Source organism: Zootoca vivipara, chromosome 11 (assembly GCF_963506605.1).
Source record: "Zootoca vivipara chromosome 11, rZooViv1.1, whole genome shotgun sequence".
Lineage (NCBI taxonomy): Eukaryota > Metazoa > Chordata > Lepidosauria > Squamata > Lacertidae > Zootoca > Zootoca vivipara.
In genome coordinates this window covers 41,224,611-41,246,008 of record NC_083286.1, presented here as the reverse complement: position 1 = coordinate 41,246,008, position 21,398 = coordinate 41,224,611, and the positions used below count along the sequence as shown (strand labels likewise).

At 42.0% G+C, this 21,398-nt stretch overlaps 1 protein-coding gene across 3 annotated transcripts in view; it reads left to right on the top strand.

The window, feature by feature from the left end:
• The window catches only part of MAP3K1 (mitogen-activated protein kinase kinase kinase 1), a 69,681-nt gene that overhangs the window by 38,616 nt on the left and 9,667 nt on the right, over window positions 1–21,398 (top strand). For 2 of the 3 annotated variants that reach the window (XM_060280286.1, XM_035100953.2), the window contains exons 3-15: window positions 137–343; window positions 1,738–1,938; window positions 2,345–2,461; window positions 3,388–3,536; window positions 7,714–7,835; window positions 8,560–8,641; window positions 8,754–8,931; window positions 9,384–9,668; window positions 11,000–11,121; window positions 12,876–12,967; window positions 17,429–17,618; window positions 17,814–19,095; window positions 21,065–21,217. In XM_060280286.1, coding sequence (XP_060136269.1) covers window positions 137–343; window positions 1,738–1,938; window positions 2,345–2,461; window positions 3,388–3,536; window positions 7,714–7,835; window positions 8,560–8,641; window positions 8,754–8,931; window positions 9,384–9,668; window positions 11,000–11,121; window positions 12,876–12,967; window positions 17,429–17,618; window positions 17,814–19,095; window positions 21,065–21,217 — 3,180 coding nt within the window. The remainder of the gene's footprint in view (window positions 1–136; window positions 344–1,737; window positions 1,939–2,344; window positions 2,462–3,387; window positions 3,537–7,713; window positions 7,836–8,559; window positions 8,642–8,753; window positions 8,932–9,383; window positions 9,669–10,999; window positions 11,122–12,875; window positions 12,968–17,428; window positions 17,619–17,813; window positions 19,096–21,064; window positions 21,218–21,398) is intronic. The other variant, XM_060280287.1, reaches the window with a different exon arrangement.

The window sequence follows — 21,398 nt, the reverse complement described above, 5'->3', positions numbered from 1 at the left end:
ATAAGCACTGAGAATAAACTGACAGGTTTCAGTGTGAATCCAGTAAATATTTGTATACCCAGAACTTCACTGTGAGTATTTTATTTTAAGAAGACCTTTAGGTAACCATAAATCACTTCATATCTTCCTTGAAAAGGTAGTAAAACCAATACCAATAAAAGGTGATGGCTGTGAAGCAAACAAACCAGCTACGGAGCCTGTTTCTGAGGGACAAACAAGTGCTACTTCACCTACTCAGAAGGGGAGGCGGAGCCCTTCTCCTAGCAGTTCCTCTTCATCCTCATCTAGGGCGGTTAAATCGGAATCACCAGGTGTAAGAAGGAAAAGGTTATCTCCTGTGCCGGTAAGTTAAAAGTTCTTATGCATGGGTCGGCAAACTTTGGCCTGGGGACTGGATCCGGCCCAATTGCCTTCTGGATCTGGCCCGTGGACGGTCTGGGAATCGCTGCGTGGATCTGATTCTGATCATTTGGGCTGCGCCATTCCCCCCCCTCTACCTCACACACACCACGACGACGCCTCCTCCCTCCCTCCTCCTGGCTTCTCCCCGCCCTGCCTAGAGGAGGAAGGGGGCTGGGCTTTGTTGGTGCCAGCCCTTCTCCAGAGCCCTTTCGCGCACCACTCATTGTCCTGCTGTCGCTCCCTGCCTCTCGCAAGACACAGGAGCCGCGGTTGGCTGAGCGCCCCTCTCAAGCGGCCGCCATTTAAAGCAGCCCCTCTCTGGAGCCCTTTTGCGCAGCACTCACCATCCCTCATTCATTCCCCCCCCCCCAAATATAGTCCGCCCCCCACAAGGTCTGAGGGACAGTGGACCAGCCCCCTGCTGAAAAGATTTGCCGACCATTGCTCTTATGTAACGGAGTATAGCCTATGGCCATGATATTTCAAGTACCCGTGTTTCTCATATTATAAGACACGTCTTATATTTATTTTTTCCTCAAAAAAAACACACTATGGCTTATTTTCAAGGGATGTCTTATATTTTTCCTCCTCCTCCTGCCGCGGCCGGCATTGCTGCTGCGCCTATCACTATGTCTTATTTTCGGGGTATGGCTTATATTCCTTGAATGCTTAAAAATCCTGCTATGGCTTATTTTATGGGTATGTCTTAAAATATGAGAAACAGGGTATATCTACTCCTGTCTATCCATTTTGGTAAGCAGGGGAGATCTTGCTTGCAGGTCCTGGCACCAGCTTAGGTTCAGTTGGCAGCAACTACATAGATGGCTGGGATTTCCTACTCAACAAGATCAGCCTTCATCCCTGATACTGTAGTGCATTATTGAAGTCCATTTTGTTCTAGCAGATTTTGGAGCAATGGATGTTTTGATCTGACTCCTTTGGTTACATTTCTGTGTCATTGAGTGTATCTTGTGTCTATTACTGCTACCACATTTAATATTGTTTTTAAAAGAAACTTAATGTAAGCCTCTACAGGTGTCTTCATTCTGAACATGAAGGGTATGGTGTGGGTCTAAAAAAGTAGTAGCCATAATTTGAATAACGTCTGAGAAACCCAGCATAGAAATTTTTATTTTCTGCAATTGTTTGGAAGTGATGGTACCATTTCTGTACTATCAAAATATGGTGGGCAACCAGTAGATCACTTCTTCCTTTACAACTTAACAGATATGAAAGACACAGTGGGCAGTGTAAAACATTTCTATATTGGAAGAGTGGAGGTTGAATTCCTTTGGCAACATTATTGCAAGCTAATTGAAATAAATTGGTTATAAGTTTCAGAGTGGACGAATTACACCACCACGAAGAGCTCCATCTCCAGATGGCTTCTCACCATATAGTCCTGAGGAAACAAATCGGCGGGTCAACAAGGTCATGAGGGCCAGATTGTACCTCTTACAGCAGATAGGACCGAATTCTTTCTTGATAGGAGGAGACAGCCCAGACAATAAATATAGGGTATTCATTGGTCCTCAGGTATGAATTGCAGTTTTACTTTTAATTATAAAGTACACTAATTTGAGAAGATAAAGTCGTAATTACTATTGTATGTTCAATAGCACACTGTAGTACTATTTTCTAGTGTGTTAATTTCTACATGTAATGAGTAGGCATTAGAAGAAGCACCAGCTAAGCATAAATAGTTGTATTAGCTTCAGGTTGGTTATATCTGAGAACAACATAGATTGTTTGCTTTGCCATAAATCATCCATCAGCCCATGGAAGGATAGCTGTCATAAATAAACCATGCTCATAACAGATTTGTTTTTCTAAACTAAATACAGAAGTATCATCCTAATAACTCTTTATTTGTTTAATATAGTAACTTGTGTCTTTTGAAAGAAAACAGTCATAATAAGCACACTAAAATCTTTGTTTACAGACCTGCAGCTGTGGGCGTGGAACATTTTGCATTCATCTCCTATTTGTTATGCTTCGTGTGTTTCAACTTGAATCTTCAGATCCAATGCTTTGGCGAAAAACCTTGAAGAACTTTGAGGTAGTGTTATCCTGTCTCTTCTATCATGGATATACAATGGTTACTGCAAATACATTAAAGCTGCTAAAATTTACTATTCAGAAATCACATTGTAGTGCTGTTTAAGTTTTGCTAGTGTTACTTTGTTTCTGAAATCTCTGTTAATGGCCAACGATATTACAGCAACATCGAATAAGTTGTTATGGTTTACGGAAAATTCTCCACCAATAGCCCTCTACTTTAATACCTGGAGGTTAGTGCTCACTTAATAGAGTGGACTACTAGGAGTGGGAAGTGGAATACTATGTTCCTTCTCCACAGCCCTTTCCTTCTTACCTTAACTTCATCAGTAATGATGTTTACCAATTTTTAACATGGTTTCTTGACTTACCTGATGTCAGTTGTGGTGCATCTTGCAACCATGGTGGATAGCGATCACAGAGTTTCTTAAACATCAATTGCATGTGCTCCACCCTAAAAGTGGAGACGTGAAAATAAAGCACGTAAAATCAGGAACACACTTCAAGAGAATAGGACATCAATATCTTCCTGCAATTTCTTCTGTTCCTTCTCTGCTTCTACTTAACAATGTAGATAGATGCAGAAGCGCTGTTGGCTAATGTTAAATTGCAAGACTTTGCTGGTCATGAAGGTGCATCCAGTTAGGATCTGGTCAAAATTCAGGATCTATGTCCACATGCCTTAAATGAAGTGGCTTTAATTTTTGAACGTGAGGTGTGATTTTAATTGTTTATAAGATGGATCCAACCATCCCTTATTGGTGTTGGAGGAGGAAAACTTTTTTTTTTGTTCTGATATTACTGTGATTTGAAAATGTAGTGTTCCATCATAGTCTGATTGCAATTAAAACTTTATTTTAAATTGGACATCAGCTTCCAGGGATTAACAGCATAATAGCTACTATTAATGTTTTCTTCTAATGTTAGGTTGAAAGTTTGTTCCAGAAATATCACAGTAGGCGTAGCTCAAGGATCAAAGCCCCATCTCGTAACACCATCCAGAAGTTTGTCTCACGCATGTCAAATTCTCATACATTGTCATCATCTAGTACGTCTACATCTAGTTCAGAAAACAGGTTAGTAATTCTTCTAAAGAAAATAAGTAGTGTTCTTCGAAATCTTCCCCTTTTCACTGGAAAGTGTTGCTTTAATTTGTCACATGAATTTTATACAATTCCAAAAGAGTAGCTGTTTTAGTCTGTTGCAACAAAACCATTGCAAAGGACTCCTTGTTCTTTATATAGTGTGATCTAAGTTACAAAAGTTCTGGTATTTATTGTTTGAATGTTTAGGAAAAAAATTTTTGTATTGGCTAGCCAAGTCTTCCAAAAAGCACATTTTGAAATGGAAGTTTGTTGCCCTTTTGTTGCAAGATTATTTTTTGTTAAGAGTCTAGTATATATTAGGTGCTTTATGAATGCACCAGTGACTAGTGGGATCTTGAAGAGGATCTTTCACCTTTGGAAAGTGAAACTTTATTTTAAAATTGTGTGTAACATCAGAATAATTAATTGGACAAGGGATTATCAACTTGTGGAATGAATCTGGTTTTAGCTGGCCCCAGCAGCCTTACCAGATATTCATCAAGCTACAAGCTAGAAATTTACTCTCAGGAGAAAAGAGAATATTTAGAAGTTCTTTGATCTAAAGAAGCACAAACAGAACTCTGTTCATGGCACTCCCCCCCCCCTTACTGTAGTCCATTACAGTCCTCAGAAGATGCTCCCGAGCCTTAGGAGAACTTCCAGAACTGCAAGGGATGTGGCACAGTGCAAGGGGACACTGGAAATGGAGGACACCTTGCCTTTCCATTCATGCTAGGGTTTCACATCTAATACTGTGCCAAAACACATGCACTCTGTTACTGTGAATTCTTTGCTCTTGCATAGCAATGCCTTTATTTTTGTGCCTAACCATTCATTTTGGGACAATTTGTTGAAAAAGGTTTCTTAAACAATGGGAATTTTCATTTTGCTTTTTTTGGTATGAGAACATCTCCAGCTCAAATATGAAAAGTATATATTCACCTCTCAACTTGGGTGCTAGGCTAAAGTATACACTTTTGTGGCTACTGTTCCCACCCACCCCTCACCATCACCATACATGACACTTCACTGAGTACCATTAGTTTTTTAAAAAGCAAATCCCTGCCCCCAATATCTTAACCCAAACTGGAAGCAGGGAAGTAGCTTCAGTTGGGGATGAGGAGCAAGGGGCTAAAGCATAGATCCTATCAGAAGGGTTGGGTTTGAAAAAATCAAGAGATGTTTGCTCTGGAAAGGGTAGCTGTTTTATGTGTGTGAGTGATTCATCTAATGCAGGGGTGTGGAAATCTGAGGCTCTCCATTTGACTTTACCCTGGTTACATCAGCTGTGCTTTGCATCCTCCTTGAGTGTTTTTACTTTGGTGGAATGTTACCTTGAATTCTAATAATGCCTCCTGCTGGCACAAATGGAGGACAGAGCAGGGTCTACAAGTGTGTGTAAAAGTTAGCCTACTGTACACAAGGAACATTTACATCAATTGGTCTGCTCACTTTTGCCTCTGACCCTGCCTTCCATTGGCATGTAGCCTCCAGAAGGGAATGCAGTCCCTGGGATGAAAAAGTTTCCCCATTCCTATTTTAGTAAATCTGGCTATAGTAGAAATATTTACTGCGGCTGATGAAATGCAGTGAATTTGCTAAATATATGAGGAGTGGGAAGCATCCAACTCCCTGGCCAGATGTGGCCTAAAATGTCATAAATTTGACCCCAAACCATGGCACCTTTCCCCTATGGAACTCTTTATTGTGCAGCCAGTCATTACAGAAAGCCCCTTTGCCAGCATAGAGCTGACTAGGCTCCTTGTGCTGCATTTCCCAACCACCTGACAACTGGTTGGCTGTGGAGTGCTTGGAAAGCTCTGCGCAAGAGACTCTGGCAGGTGCTTAGGGCAATCCATCCTGTCAAATCATCTGGCATTGCCTGTCAAAGTTGGCCCATGGGATCTGGCCAATTGGGCCAAAGAGGTTCCCCACCTTTGGCATACATATATCAAATTCCTTTTTGGCCATATGTGTATGTAGTAACTAAACTAAAGTTAAGCTCTCTTCTTGGTCTTACTAGGTCCATAGTACTTAGGCTTGAAATGCAGCTAGGCTTGGTAAATTATTCAGCTGCAAATCTTTTCTTAACTGTTGGGTCACCTTGGTGTATATCAAGAGTGGCTAGCCTGTGGCCCGCCAGATGTTGCTAAATCACCACCCCCTATCATCTCTGACCATTAGTTGATGGGAGTAGTAGTGCAGCAATCTCTGGTGGGCTACAAGTTAGTCTCCCCTGGTGCATGCATTGGGTAGTTCTTTAGAAAATATGTTCTGTAGAATTCTGTTCTTACATTTTGACAACTTGTTAGCAGTATTTTGAAAGTAGTGTCATGGAGTATACCTGTTTTTAAGTTATATGTGTTGTTTGTTACCCCGGATGATTATGTACCCATAAAAATCCACAGAAAACTATACAACCTCCATTTGTGCCAGTCATTTGGAGAGCAATATTCTTTATTGATAAATCATGTTCTACTTGTCAGTCATGAGCTGAAATTTTATTCCTCCACATAGTGCCCAGATTTTGAGTGGTTAACAGATGGCTTATAGATAAAACAAATTCTGCTTATATCAGAAATAGAATAGGCATATTTCCATTATCTGCATTACAGAGGGGGAGAAAGGTGGTACTTTTAAAATTATAGCCTTGGTAATCATTTTGCTTATCTAGATAGTTCTTTAAAAGTTTGAGACTGTTGAACTGGACATAAAGGAATTTATTCCATATTTAGTTTTTCTAGGATTATCTGATTTAAGTGTTGGGTGACCAATATTGGCACTGACCAAATTGTAAGTTTCCCTTGTTTCGTTTTAAAAAACAAGACACTTGAATTAGCCACTAATTCAGTCTTAACATGGCACCAGTTCTTAATATTACCATAGAACCATAGCAAGTGCTTTCCGGTAGCTTCTTCACATGCCACTCCATTAACTTCTAGATGGGAAAACAATGTCATTTGTCCCACTTGTGTGGTTATTCCATCTAGATATTGCCAGAGCACTGTGGGAAGAAACCACAGGAACGCTATTCTGGCACCACTACAGTAGCCTAAGTGTGGAATTAATAGTTTTTGTTTATTTGTTTGTTCATTGGCAAAACTTTCTATACCAGCAACATATATTTTTTTTAAAAAAGGGCTTTGGCCAACATAATACACAATAAAATCACATTGTTAAAAAAAATACAGGATACATGAAAAGAAATTGGTAGATTAATATAGTACATGAGCATAGCTGGATCACCCCCTGGGAAAAAGCATGGGTGCACAGTAAGGTTTAAGTAGGTGCCGGTACTATAAGAGCCTGCCTGATGATAATTGAAGGTACATTCTAAAGGGCAAGTGCTACAACATGAAAAGCTGTAAGATGAACCTGTTTCTGAGATCAAAGCTATTAATATCCAGAGCCTCTTTACCAACATTTCCTACAGAATGATATACCTGTTCTAGGACTTGCTATATAACCATAGGTAATAGTTTTCATTTTGATACACTGCAAAGTATGGCTTCAAGATAGAGATTCGTCCATGGAAGGGTTTAAGGCAAAAGGTGACTTTCCTGCCACCCCTCCCCTCCAGCAGTCCCCAACCCTCCCCTAAAATCTTATCCTAAGGGTCACCAGGCCAGGCTGAATGGAGTGGGTTGTGGTGTAGGAGATTGAGGGAAAACAGGGAGATGATGAGAAGCTATGCTGAGGCACCTGACGTACTTCCAACCAGTCTTTCCATGACCCCCACTTCCTCCAAATCCCCCTGACCACACACACTCTTGATTCAGCAAACTCTAATGATAATTGTGGCTGCATGTTGGGGCAATTGCTGTAGGAAAGGAAGGGGACACTTTCCGTCCACCCCATTTTGCTGGCTGCAGTTTGTCGACTTTTCCATGTTACTATTGTAACATACATAATATATAAAACATTTAAGTCATGCACAATGTAAAGGCGATTTTGATCAGTTACCTGTATGGTAAAGGTAATATGCAAGCAAGCACTGGAATTTACTGCAAACAGTTGCATTGGAAGGTCAGCTAGTCACTTGCAGCATGATAGAATGCACCCCAATAAATATATATTGGGACCATTTTTTTTGCCCTGGAAAGAGGTATAGTAATGTAAATTAAAAGGATTACTCTTTAAATATTGGTACATGTTCTTTTAAAAATAGTATCAAGGATGAAGAAGAACAGATGTGCCCCATTTGTTTGCTAGGCATGTTGGATGAAGAGAGCTTGACTGTCTGCGAAGATGGCTGCAGAAATAAACTTCACCACCACTGCATGTCAATATGTAAGTCGCTTGTGATACTAAATATATGCCTGCATCACAGATGTCAGTACTTCTACTTCAAATAATGAATATCAAAAGGGACACTCGATATTAAGGAATGAGATTATGCATAAACTGGGATGTTAGAGGAGGAATCTAAGTGAAGTACTTTTCCTCATATAAATGTGTGGTAGTGTTCGTCAGAGTTTTAAGTATAAAGTATAAAGAGTTCGTCAGAGTTTTAAGTATAAAGGATGATAGAGGTACAGAAATGCATCTTGGTAGCTTTTGTGTCTTAAAAAATACTCCCTTACTATGAATGAAAGAGAAGGAAATAATTATAAATAAGAAAATTATTAACATGTAGTTTTAACCAAGCTGATCAATCAGTTTCAAAGAACTGGGCAATATTGTGATACTAGCCCAGAAACCTATAAAATGTCCAAAATAGGTCTTTAGTTTCTTGTCTCAACCACAGGATTGGAGGTATAGATATATACATATATTTAAGTGTACAGGTATATAGAGCTGGTATAATTCACACAATACATTAAACATGTAGAAAAAATGGCAAATGCCACATTTGCTACAGAACTGAATATACAGTTTTCCATATGACTAGTTTTCCATAGACTTGTAAGTTCTGTAGATGTTTCCAAACACTCAATAGCTTTATATTTTCTAAAATGTCCTTATCATACTAACGTCAGTATTATTTCTTTTTTGTTACTGTTAATTTTTTTAGGGGCAGAGGAGTGTAGAAGAAACAGAGAGCCTCTTATATGCCCTCTTTGTAGATCTAAGTGGAGATCTCATGATTTCTATAGGTAAGGATGTGTTGTACTTGGATGTCCTGGGTCTTCCATTAATGAGTATAAATTTTAAAATATCTGCAAGCTTGCAAACATCTACTCATTGAAACCATTTCCCCCCTTACAGCCATGAGTTGTCAAGCCCTGTAGAATCTCCTTCTGTTCTTCGTGTTGTCCAGCAGCAAACTCAGCAGCCTACAGCTGTCTCACCAAGGAGGAGTCAAGATAGTAATTTTAACCTTACTCATTATGGGGTCCAGCAAATCCCTTCTGCCTATAAAGACTTAGCTGAGCCATGGATACAGGTATACTAAATTTCTAAAGGAAACATTAATTAATTAATTAAACTAGCTGCTGGTTATTTTTGTGATCCTTGATTCCGTTTTATGTCAAATAGCACAAACAGGATTGCACTGCTACTGGTTAAGTTGCGTTCTATTCCCTGCGCACTTGTATATGCAGGTGTCAGGTTTGTATTCTGTGATAGGAGAGGACATTTTCGGTGTTAGTTCCCTGGCTTTGAAAAAAGATTACCATATTTATTGTATGCATTTTGATGTACACCAGCTTGATATTTTATGAGATGGTGGTCTAAATATAAATGGTATATGACAGTAATGAATGGAGAAGTTATCTGACACTTCATTACATGCTCTTCCCTGTGCTACCCCAAGTTCAGATGGGATTGCATTTTTCAGTATGAATACTTGAGATCATCATACATGGACTTTTAAGTGTTTTCATGTCTGTCTTTCAGGTATTTGGAATGGAATTAGTTGGCTGCTTGTTTTCTCGAAACTGGAATGTACGTGAGATGGCCCTTAGACGTCTCTCCCATGATGTTAGTGGTGCTCTATTATTGGCTAACGGTGAAAGCACTGGAAATTCTGGAAGCAGTGGTGGAAGCACCACAAGTGCTGGAACTCTAGGAGCAGCTATTGGGTCATCACAAACCAGTATCTCAGGAGATGTGGAGTCCTGCTGTAGTGTCCTTTCCATGGTGTGTGCCGATCCCGTCTACAAAGTCTATGTTGCTGCTTTAGTAAGTAGCTTCTTCACTAATACTGAAATTTCAAAATCATTGCTACAGTTTAGAGATGGAAACCACTACCGTATTTATGCTGTTGCAAAGATGTAGAATTTGTGATGACAGCATTGGTTGGTTTTTTTTTGTATGCTCAAAAGAAACTAATGACCATGCTCCCACTTACTATAATTATAGCTACCCATTTCATACATTCACTGGAATTTAGACCTTGAATAGCACAAACAACCTCTGTCTGTGTTTTCTTTCCTCCTGTGCTTTTGAAAGGGAGGTAAATCATGTAAACAGTTTACTAGTACAAATCTGTATATGCATGGAATTTTTTGATTCTCACGGGAGCTATGTATATGGTGAAAGGAAGGAGCTTAAGCTGCTCCATCACATCTGCTCCCAGCAAATGTATGAACTGTGGCTTATTTAGGGAAGAATGGAACAATTCCATGCAGTATCTGAATTGTCTTGTGGCAGTAGTACAGTTGTTGTTGTTGTTGTTAGAATTTATATACTGCCCTGTACACGGAGATCTCAGGGCAGTTCACAAAAAAGATCAACACAAAAAAACCACAATATATATATATATATATAATCAAAATAAAAACAACAACCCATTATTGAGACCCATTGCCAAATGCTTCCGTTGAAAGGCCAGGTGTGAATGTTCAAATGAAATCCATGCATGGATATCTATGCTTCAGCACACATGGAGAAATGCATGTTTGAAAAATACAGTTTCTCAAATTAGGACACACAGTGCAGATTACTGAAAAGTCCATTCTAGGTGTCATATACAAGTGTAAGATAAAAGCTACTTCGCCCAGTTTACCTCTAGTAATATTCAGTTATTGGTTAAGCCAGTAGGAAGCAGCTCACAAATAAAATTCTAGAAAGTCCAGAATAATACAGTCTGGCTTTCAGCAGAGGTGGTAGGTTGCTTCTGCTAAATAGAGCCTATCAGTTTTCTTTGGAATATCATCAAAAGTGACTTTTTATTATGAGAAAGATGCATAGTGTGGTCATCCTTTATTATCCATTTCTATCTGGCCTATCACACTGGACTGTGCTCTTTATACTAAACAAAACATGTAAAGCAGAGTCTCTGGCATCTGGAAGGCTAATAAATTTGTAGGAAAACATGCTCTCCTACAAAATTTGCCTCTTGTTTACCAAATTGTATCCTGCAATTGATTTGTCTGTTGCAGCAAACTTTAGAGTGAATTTTTGTATCCAATGACTAATTCTTGCTATTCTTCTAGAACAAATGAAGTGTGTGTACAAGGCTTTTGGTGGGGTTTTTGCTTTTTAAAACACTCCCTCCCTGCTTTTTCTAGAAAACGTTAAGAGCCATGCTGGTATATACACCCTGCTATAGCCTGGCAGAGAGGGCAAAATTGCAACAACTTCTGAAGCCAGTTGTGGAGACTATATTGGTGAAATGCGCAGATGCTAACAGGTATAGTGTTTGGTCTATTCAAACTTTTTACAAACCTGTATTTTAAAAAACTTCATAAAAGATTAAGGACAAATTCATGTAAAAAGAAATTTTTGACTGTTTGTTGATTTATGGTCTGTATTTGAAGTTATTTTGGCCTTGAATGTGAAATTGGTTATACCATAAAAAATACTTGACAGCTACTCTTTGAATAATATGTAGGTATTATACATAGCTGGAAAATGTTACTCTTAAATTGATACATTGGATTTCATTTTTCCATAGCAATTTCCTGGAAATGCTCAGATTTTTCAAAAATGTAGGATATAATTTTTCTTGTCATGGTTGGTTGTGCGCATTATCAAATGTGTCATAATGTTGCACAGTGGATGCACAACATATCTGTCACAGTGGCCGGAGTGGGCTACTTCAGAGTAACTACGCTACGCAGCTCTGCATTTTATTCTTTTATTGGTGCTGCGTATTTACAGTGCTGAAGTCATTGCTATTTACACGGAGTGATGTGGTCAGTCGGTTCCAGAACCTCCGAATGGCTTTTGGCGCGTCTTTCTCCAACACAAAAGCTTTGGCAGACCCATCCTCTTTCCCCTCCTCTTTCTGCGTAATTCCGGAGTTGGGGGGATGGGTCTCCCCCCCTTATTCGCCCCTTCCTGTCCCACCTGGGACCCTGGCTCCTCTACCTTGCCTGAGCCTCGGACACGATTTCCTGCTTCCCCATTGGAATCGGAACTCTCTCTGCTTTCCCCTGTGCTCGGGGATGGGCTTGAACTCAGGAGGGGAGGGACTTCGCGATATCCCCTGTCCCTCACAATATCATAAAAGATCTGTGTACTGTCCCACATATTGGTATGTGCATGTACAAGCAAAGTCTATTACAGTACCTGTATTCTCTTATCTTTCCAACTTCTAAAGCACTCCCTCCTGAGAGAGTGAGGTGTCTGGGCTCTTTCAATTGTTTTTTATTTTTATTTTTTGCCTCTGGTTTAAGAGAGCATCAGATGCTCACCAAACAATTGAGTTCTTACTAAGCCAGCAGTGAGCACTAGCTGCCTTGAAATGGTTGGTTTTGCCTAAGTCAGAGCAGTCTGTTAAGAAAGCAAAAAAGTTTCCACTGACTTAGAATTCAAACTAGATCACATAGTACTACAGAAATAAGTCCTATAGAAACTTCAAGAAATGGTATGAATTCCAAAACTGATGCCCAAGACTGAAATTCATCTAATCTAGAGCACCAGTTTTGGAAGCTGAAGGTGAGAGAGCCTACAGAAACTTGAGACAGCACCACTAAAGTATCCAGTTAATCGTTTACCAGACCTTCAGTATTGAGGGTATGTATCTGCTGTTGCCATCAGAGCTCTCACAGCTAGCTGAGGGAAAGCTGGACAGTTTAGACTGAGTTTTAACAGATCCTTAAACCGAGATGAGTCTTAATCCCAGATTGGAATGGCACTGCCATCCAACCCATCCATGGGGAGAACAGTGGGGAATCCTTACTTTGGTGTCACCTGTTGAAGAACAGCCTGGTTTTACTTTCTTAAAAGTATATACAGCATTAATGGAAGCATGTTGAAATGGGTATTTATTTATGAATTATGAAAATTGCTCCTAATTTTGACCATGCTGTTTTCAGAAATATCCTTGATAAAGGTCTTACATGATAGGTTCACTGTCTGTTGTAAAAATAAAACAAAAACATAGAACTATACATACAGAATTCATGTGATAAATACATTTTTGTTTTTTACTTTTTATAGCCGCACAAGCCAACTTTCAGTTTCAACACTCCTTGAGATGTGCAAGGGCCAAGATGGAGAACTGGCAGTTGGTAGAGAAATACTTAACTCTGGTAAAACTTCATTGTATACTTATTTGTATAGTACCATCAGTATACCTAGTGCTTTACAGAGTATCATAAGGGGGGGGGGAAATGCTTGCCTCTTCCTTTACTCGGTGGACTTTTGGGGGCAATAGTAACAAGGGATGAATGTGAGCAAACACTGTCACACATACTTTATACGGTTGTTCATAAGGGCTGAAAGATTAACCAAAGACTTCCTACAGTAGATAAAGGAGTTTTGAGATGAAATTTGAAGTGGCAGAGGAGAAAATCTTTTTAAAAATCTAATAACAACATATGATCAGTTGTTCTAAAGAAAATTAACTCCAGCGTGGTGGAGTCCAATACTTAATTAAGTTGGAAATTTCAAAAATAATCTTCTGTACTAGCAGTTGCCAGACCACCATTAATTAAGCCCATTTGATTGTGGAGCTTATTTCTCCCCACCCCCAAAGGGTTCATCAAATAAACACAGTCTCTTTTTATTTTGATCCTGCATCTTCATGGCTTTGTGAGCATCCCACTCAAATCATCCTGATTGCCGTTGTTCTGCATAAAGTACCTAATCTGTACTAGGCCATATACTAAAACAGGGGTGTCAAACTCAAATTCATCGGGGGCCGCATCAGCAGTTTGGTCACCCTCAAAGGGCCGGTTGTGTCTGTAGGACTATGTGTCCACTCTTTATTATCATAAATTATTGTCACTGCATTCAATTATTACTGTTTTTTGTAATAATGTAAGCTCATTCCTGCCCCCACGCGGATCACATTCCTGCGTCGTGGCGCGTGTGTGGGAGGGGATGTAAACGAGGGAAATTTGAACAAAAGGTGGGGATCGACGGCTTCGGGGGGGGGGGGCTCAACTAAACCTTCGGCAGGAAGGAGAAAGCCACTGCTGGGATTAAAAACCTGCAGATGGAAAGAGGGCTTCCCTCTCCCGCCCTGCGCACACCCAAACACCGCTAGGCAGGATGCCACACGCTGCAACCCACCCCATGCTTTGGAGAGGGGCAGGAACATGCGGTGCAGCGCCAACTCCTTGCTTTGCTTTTGCATCCTCCCTCCTCAGCGCCAGAGTCCCTTCCTCTCGCGCTGAGGGAGGGCAGCGGATTTCCCGAGGAGGAAGGCGGTGGCAGCCCCAGCAGACGTGCATCTTCGCCTCAGAGCTGCTCTTCCCCCCACCCGCGCTGTTGTCGTCTTCGCCGCCGCCTCTCCCTACCGGGACTGCAGGCAGAGGAGGCTTGAAAACCTCCCCCCCCAAAAAACCCCTCCCACCTACTCAAACCGCGAGGCGACTCCATCTGGAGCCCTACATCACGAGGGGCTGAGAGGAGGCGGCGGCAGACCGGGAAGAGCAGGAACCCATGCCGTTGCCGCCGCCTCCCTCCCGGCCGCCCCCCAGGGAGCAGCTCCGCCGAAACTGAGAAGCCAAAGGGCGGCTCAGGGGTGGGGGGCAGAGCAAAAGCCAGACACCCTCCCGAGTGTCTATGAGGAGAAAACGGGGGAAGAGGGAAGAGAAACCCGGCTCCATCAAGAGAGTGGCTGTTGCGCTTTGCCTACTTCCCCCTCCGGCTCACTCTGCGTCCCTTTCGCCCGCTCGCTCGCCCACCTCCCGGATGCAGCCGAGGAGAGGAAGGGAAGCGGCGGGCGGCGGCTCCCCAGTGCCGCCTCACTCGCTCTCGGAGACAACAGCAAAGCCCGCCAAAAAAAAATCCAGCGCTGCTCCGTCCCGGCACCAACTTTGCCAGCGGCGCCTGTAGGGCTTTCCTACCTCCTCGGTGGGCTTCCTCCTCCTCCTCCTGCATCTCACTTCCCTGTCTGGCCGCTGTGCCACCGCCTCCCTCAGCCTCATCCGAAATTGAAATTCCCTGGCCAAGGCTGTCAGCGCGGCTCCAGCGCCCCGGCCTCTGCCTGTAGCCCCGCCCCTGGTTTTGACCCTCGGCCAATCGCAGGCTCCAGAACTACTGTCAGTGGTTAGTGTCGGCGGCGGCTACGCGGGCCACATGACGAGGTCTGGCGGGCCGGATTAGGCCCCCGGGCCTTGTGTTTGACACCCATGTACTAAAAGCAATAACAAACCCCACTTCACATGTTTGTATTCTAAATTAAGAGCAAAACCAAAAGACATGAGCGAAGAGAAGGTGTAAAGTTGTTAAAAAAAATAAATTAAATAGGTACAACAGAGAAATTAAAAGAAAAGAGAGAGTAAGTGGAGAGAAATTGAAGATCAAAGTGGAAAAGGGAGGGAGTTTGGGGGGGACGGTGAAGAGATTAAGCCAGCTGAGTTTCTAAAGGAAGAATTCCTCCACATTGTTTCATTAGAAGAGAAGGTACAAGCATTATATTAGAGTGAAGGTGTAACAAATAAATTGATCTTGGGTGGAAACTACAGTAGAAAAACAAGGAACTATTAGACCATAGGTCGGCAACGTGGCCCTTGGAAGCCATTTATTCAGCCTATGGACCGCCCGTGAACTGAGTCGCCTGCTCGGCAAGTCCCCCGCGCGCTGCATTAAACTGGCGCGGTGCGGTGACTTGCTGAGCGGCGCCAGAAATCGCGTCTGCGCAGCCGCAGACGCGATTTCTGGTGCTGCGGACATTTCGGACATGGGCAGCGCGGCGGCGGAAATCACTTCTACGCATGTCCAAACGCGATTTTCAGCTTCCGGACATGCACAGAAGCGATTTCTGGCGCTGCGGACATTTTGGACATGGGCAGCACGGGCGCCAGAAATCACTCGTGCGCATGCCTAGATGCGATTTTCGGCTTCCGGACATGCGCAGAAGCGATTTCCGGAGCCCCGGACATGGGCAGTGCAGGTGCCGGAAATCGCTTCTGCGCATGTCCGGCCCATGGACGATCATCCGTGGGAATGATCCGGCCCACGGCGGGAAAATGTTGCCAACGCCTGTATTAGACTGTAAAATGATTTAATGATTTTGAATCTAATACGAAGAATGGCTAACCATTGGAGAGAATGAAATAGTAGTGTGATATTGCTAAAATGTTGGTTGAAATACAGTAGACAAGCAGGAAAATTCAGAGCAGAAGAGATTTAAAATTGAGAAACTGGAAGACCCAAGGATAAAGACATCACAGTAATTGTGTTGGATTGCAGACCTAGGGTTACATGTAAGTTATATTAATAGACCCATTTACAGTGGAACCTTGGTTTATGAACACCTCGGTTTATGAATTTTCGGTTTATGAACGCCGCGGACCCATCTGGAACGGATTAATTCACTTTCCATTACTTTCAATGGGAAAGTTCGCTTCAGTTTATGAACGCTTCAGTTTATGAACAGACTTCCGGAACCAATTACACCCATGTTTCAGTTTATGAACGCTTCAGTTTAAGTACTTCACGGACCCGTCTGGAACGGATTAATCCACTTTCCATTACTTTCAATGGAAAAGTTCGCTTCAGTTTATGAACGGTTACTCCGCGGACCGTCTGGAACGGATTAATTCACTTTCCATTACTTTCAATGGGAAAGTTCGCTTCAGTTTATGAACGCTTCAGTTTATGAACAGACTTCCGGAACCAATTGTGTTCATAAACCGAGGTACCACTGTAAAGGAATGAACCCAAGTTCATCATTACTAAACTTCATTTAATAGAAGTAAACTTCAATATTTCATTACTAAAATATTGATTCTGTGACACCTGAATCGGCAGAATTTGAGAGCTACTTGAACATGGTGGTGAATGCAAAACAGTACTTTCCAGTATTCAATGAATGTATATAGATAGAACTGTGAATATGCTTGTAATGATTTTTGTAACCTTTAAAATAGTCATGTGATGTGTGAGCTTGTGCTGTGAACTTCAGACAGATTGGGATGGAAATGTGAATGAAGGACAAACCTTTCCAATGTCATTTATTTTGGAAACTTTGCTTATAGCAGGGGTCAGCAAACTTTTTCAGCAGGGGGCCGGTCCACTGTCCCTCAGACCTGGGGGGGGGGGGGCGGACTATATTTTGAAGAAGAAAAAATGAACGAATTCCTATGCCCCACAACAAACCCAGAGATGCATTTTAAATAAAAGGGCACGTTCTACTCATGTAAAAACACCAGGCAGGCCCCACAAAAAAAAAACAGAGATGTATTCTAAATAAAAGGACACATTCTACTCATGTAAAAACATGCTGATTCCCGGACCGTCTGCAGGCTGGATTTAGAAGGCGATTGGGCCGCATCCGGCCCCTGGGCCTTAGTTTGGGAACCCCTGGCTTATAGCATTAAAAAAGAAAAAACTGGTTCTTCTAATATGTATTCAGCAATCAGCACTGGTGAAATTCATGAGTAGTCTGAAAAATCGTAACAAGTTGTAACACCCCCCAAAAGTAACTTGGCTGAAAAGGGGAAGATCTTCTCATACCGGTAACTTCACAAAAACTTCACATAAAATAATATATCTTGGTGGTATATCTTTAATTCTGTTTAATTCTTTTTCTTTTGTAGGGTCCATTGGAATTGGTGGTATTGATTTCGTCTTAAATTGCATCCTTGGAACACAGCCTGAACCAAACAATTGGCAAGCACTGCTTGGGCGCCTTTGTCTCATAGATAGACTGTTGTTGGAGTTTCCTGGTGAATTTTATCCCCACATTGTCAGTGAGGATATTTTACAGGCAGACACTGTTGTGGACAGGTACTACTTTAGAAAATATTGAGTTTAGAAAATGATTTCTTTACATAAAAAACACTTTTTGTTAACTATACTGTAATTGACTTGCTGCTTTAAATGCTTAGTACACTCTTTTCTTTTCTTTTCTTTCCTTTCCTTTCTTTTCCTTTCTTTTCTTTTGCCGCAGAGACCTTAACTGTGCTTTGTGTTTACTTTTAGGTACAAAAAGCTGCTGTCGCTGTTGAACTTTGCTCTGCAGTCAATTGACAACTCCCACTCAATGGTTGGCAAATTGTCACGGAGGGTATTTTTAAGTGCTGCCAGAATGGTTGCAAGAGTACCGCACGTGTTTGTTAAACTGTTGGAAATGTTGAGTATGACGAGCTCAACACATTACACAAGGATGCGCCGGCGGTTGATGGCTATAGCAGATGAAATGGAAATTGCAGAAGCCATCCAGCTAGGTATGGAGGAGATGCATTCCGGCGAATGCAGGCGTGAATTTGCACAGCCACCAGTTCCTGATAACTCTCCAGAGTCCACAGAGAGCAATACTCCAAATCACACGATCCAGTTATCAGGGAAAAGTGGGAAAGGTGTGGGTGACAAAAAACCAAGTGCCAGTCCTGAGGACATTTCTGACGTGGTGGCTGGTATGTCTCTGGGACTTTCTGTTTCTTCAGGAACAATGGAGCAACCAAAACCAGCCGTTCAAACAAAAGGCAGACCCCATGGCCAGTGCTTGAACTCTTCTCTCTCATCCTGTCATTCCAAATCTGTATTCCCAACTTTGTCGTCCCCCACTACGCCATCCGTACCCGCAGGCGTTGATGTTTCTAAACTCAGACCTCAGGGATTTGTTCCCTGCAAAATGCCCTCTGCTTCTCCTCAAACGCAACGGAAGCTTTCTCTCCAGATTCAAAGAAACTGTGCTGAACATAAAGAATCAGAAAAACTGTCTCCTGTCTTTACACAGGCCCGGCCTTTGCCATTCAGTCATATACACCGGCCAAAGCCATCTCGACCTACTCCTTGTGAAATGAACAAGCAGGGGGAAGCCTCCAAAAACAGCATGACACTTAATTTAAATGATATATCACAGTGTGATAGCAATAGTAGTAGTAGTAGCAGCAATAATAGTGCAGTCATACCAAGTGAAGAGACTGTTTTCACCCCTGTGGAAGAAAAACGTAGCCAGCTGGATATTAATACAGAACTCAATTCCAGTATGGAGGACTTACTTGAGGCTTCGATGCCAGCGAGTGATGGAACAGTCACGTTCAAATCTGAAGTGGCGGTTCTGTCTCCTGAACGCGCGGAAAATGACAACACATACAAAGATGATGTGAACCATAATCAGAAATGCAAGGAGAAGATGGAAGCTGAAGAAGAGGAAGCTTTAGCTATTGCCATGGCAATGTCAGCATCTCAGGATGCCCTTCCAATAGTTCCTCAATTGCAGGTTGAAAATGGTGAAGATATCATAATCATTCAGCAGGATGTGAGTACACTGGCTTTTGTACTTTCTTAGTCTACGTGTATTTACTGTTGTAAAATGCATGTCTTGTGTTTGATTTGGAAAGCCAAAGGAAAAACAGTTTAAGACACAGTGGGTTGCATCCAAACCATGCCATTCATCCGATGGGGGGAGGGAAGCCATTTTCAGCCATTGCCCGCTGAACCTGCTCCAGAAGCTGGAGGGCCCTCTCAACCAAATGTACGGGGCTGCCGGGGGGGGGGGTAGGTAGCTGAAAATGGCTTCCTTTCCCATTCCACTGACAAAAGCTTTGCCATCAGCTGAGCAACACTTCTGAAATGAAACCATAATGGTTCAAGGAAAACTCAACCGTATTTGGGTGGCTATAAAAAGGTAAAGGGTAAAGGGGCCCCTGACCATCAGGTCCAGTCGTGTCCGACTCTGGGGTTGCAGCGCTCATCTCGCTCTATAGGCCGAGGGAGCCGGCGTTTGTCCGCAGACAGCTTCCGGGTCATGTGGCCAGCATGACAAAGCTGCTTCTGGCGAACCAGAGCAGCGCACGGAAACGCCATTTACCTTCCCGCTGGAGCGGTCCCTATTTATCTACTTGCACTTTGACGTGCTTTCGAACTGCTAGGTTGGCAGGAGCTGGGACCGAGCAACGGGCGCTCACCCCGTTGCAGGGATTCGAACCGCCGACCTTCTGATCAGCAAGCCCTAGACTCTGTGCTTTAACCCACAGCGCCACTATACATGTCACTTATTTCTTCATTCAGTTCACCTGGGGGGGATGGGTATACTTTGGACTTCGACTATAACTGGGTTTTGTGTCCTGTCCATAAAAATAGTAAATTGAAGCTACATACCAAGCTCTAAGGCACGTCACTTCATTTGTTTATATATTAGAACTGGGGAAAATAAGTATAGGGAATAACATGTTGTTTGCATGTGATGGGTAGGGTTTACTGATACCATCAAGCCTAAATGAATGTTTAGGGGGAGGGGGTTGTAATAACTGAATTATCACTTAGAGCTGAAAGAAGACATTAGAGTAGCAATGAAAGGAAGAGTGCTCTTTGAGCTCAAATTGATCATGCATGGAATCACAACTGAATATACAAAATGCAAAATAGAAGTAGGCCTGAAATCTGTCTGGTGGGCATTATCTTGCCCAGAGGTGAAATACAGGCATGCTAAGCCTTGAGGTCTGCATTCCTACTCCCACTGCACTCTGTGGAGTTAGATTGCTTTAAGACAGGAAATTGGTGTTTACTCTGTGCTAATTTAGTTATCTCTGTGTGGATACTGTCACTTACATAGTTTAGTCATTAGATTTAGGTGACACTTGGAGTTGAGAAGATTTCTTTTTCTATTCTGTTCTTTTTGGTGAGGGGAAATAAAGTTAATTGTCTTGCTTCCCAACTGGCGTGTCCTCTAGCCTTCCATAATAACCTCCACCTTTCAGCAAGGTACAAATGTTTTATCAAGGGAAACCCCCTGTGATGCATACCAAACACTACAAATGTTGAAGAAATAAAAAACAAACATACATATAACAGCAATTCTAAACTGTGCAGAGATCATCTACTTGCTGGTACATAGTTTGCAATTTTATTCATTATCTGTTACTGGGAGAGTATTGTTTCTTCAGTGGTTCTCTAGAGGTTTCTTAGACTATCCTACCCTCTCCATTTGTTTTTGTGTGTTACTTTTTTGTCTTTGCAGTAAGAAATATCTCGTGGTGATATTTCCAAATGTAAGAGTTTATTAAGCAAGTAGTTTGAAAGTGAAACATTAGGACTGGTTAGTTTTTAGAATTTGAACAAAACCCTATATACAGGTACTGAATTTGTGCACCCCATGATCCTGAAGACACTTGGATGCAATCATTGTGTTTTGAAATTATTAGGATGTGTGTCTTTTTTAAAAAATTATCCTTTTCTTGGATAACACTGGGTGTTAACGGGTTCATAGCTATTTGTTTAATTTGCAGACACCAGAGACGCTGCCTGGGCATACCAAAGCAAAGCACCATTACAGGGAAGATATAGAATGGCTTAAAGGTCAACAAATTGGCCTTGGTGCCTTTTCTTCATGTTATCAAGCTCAGGATGTTGGAACTGGGACGTTAATGGCAGTGAAACAGGTAAATGTTCCTCTGTTGTGATGTGAAAGTTTTGTCAGCATTAACTTAATATTAATATTCGGAAAAGAAAATCAAGGTAGTGCAGAGGTCCAGAAAGATTTGTCCTCAGTTATGTTAGTTCTGAAACTTTTGGCACTGGTTTCTTTTACACAAATTCTGCCCCACTTAATGCCTTAAGATA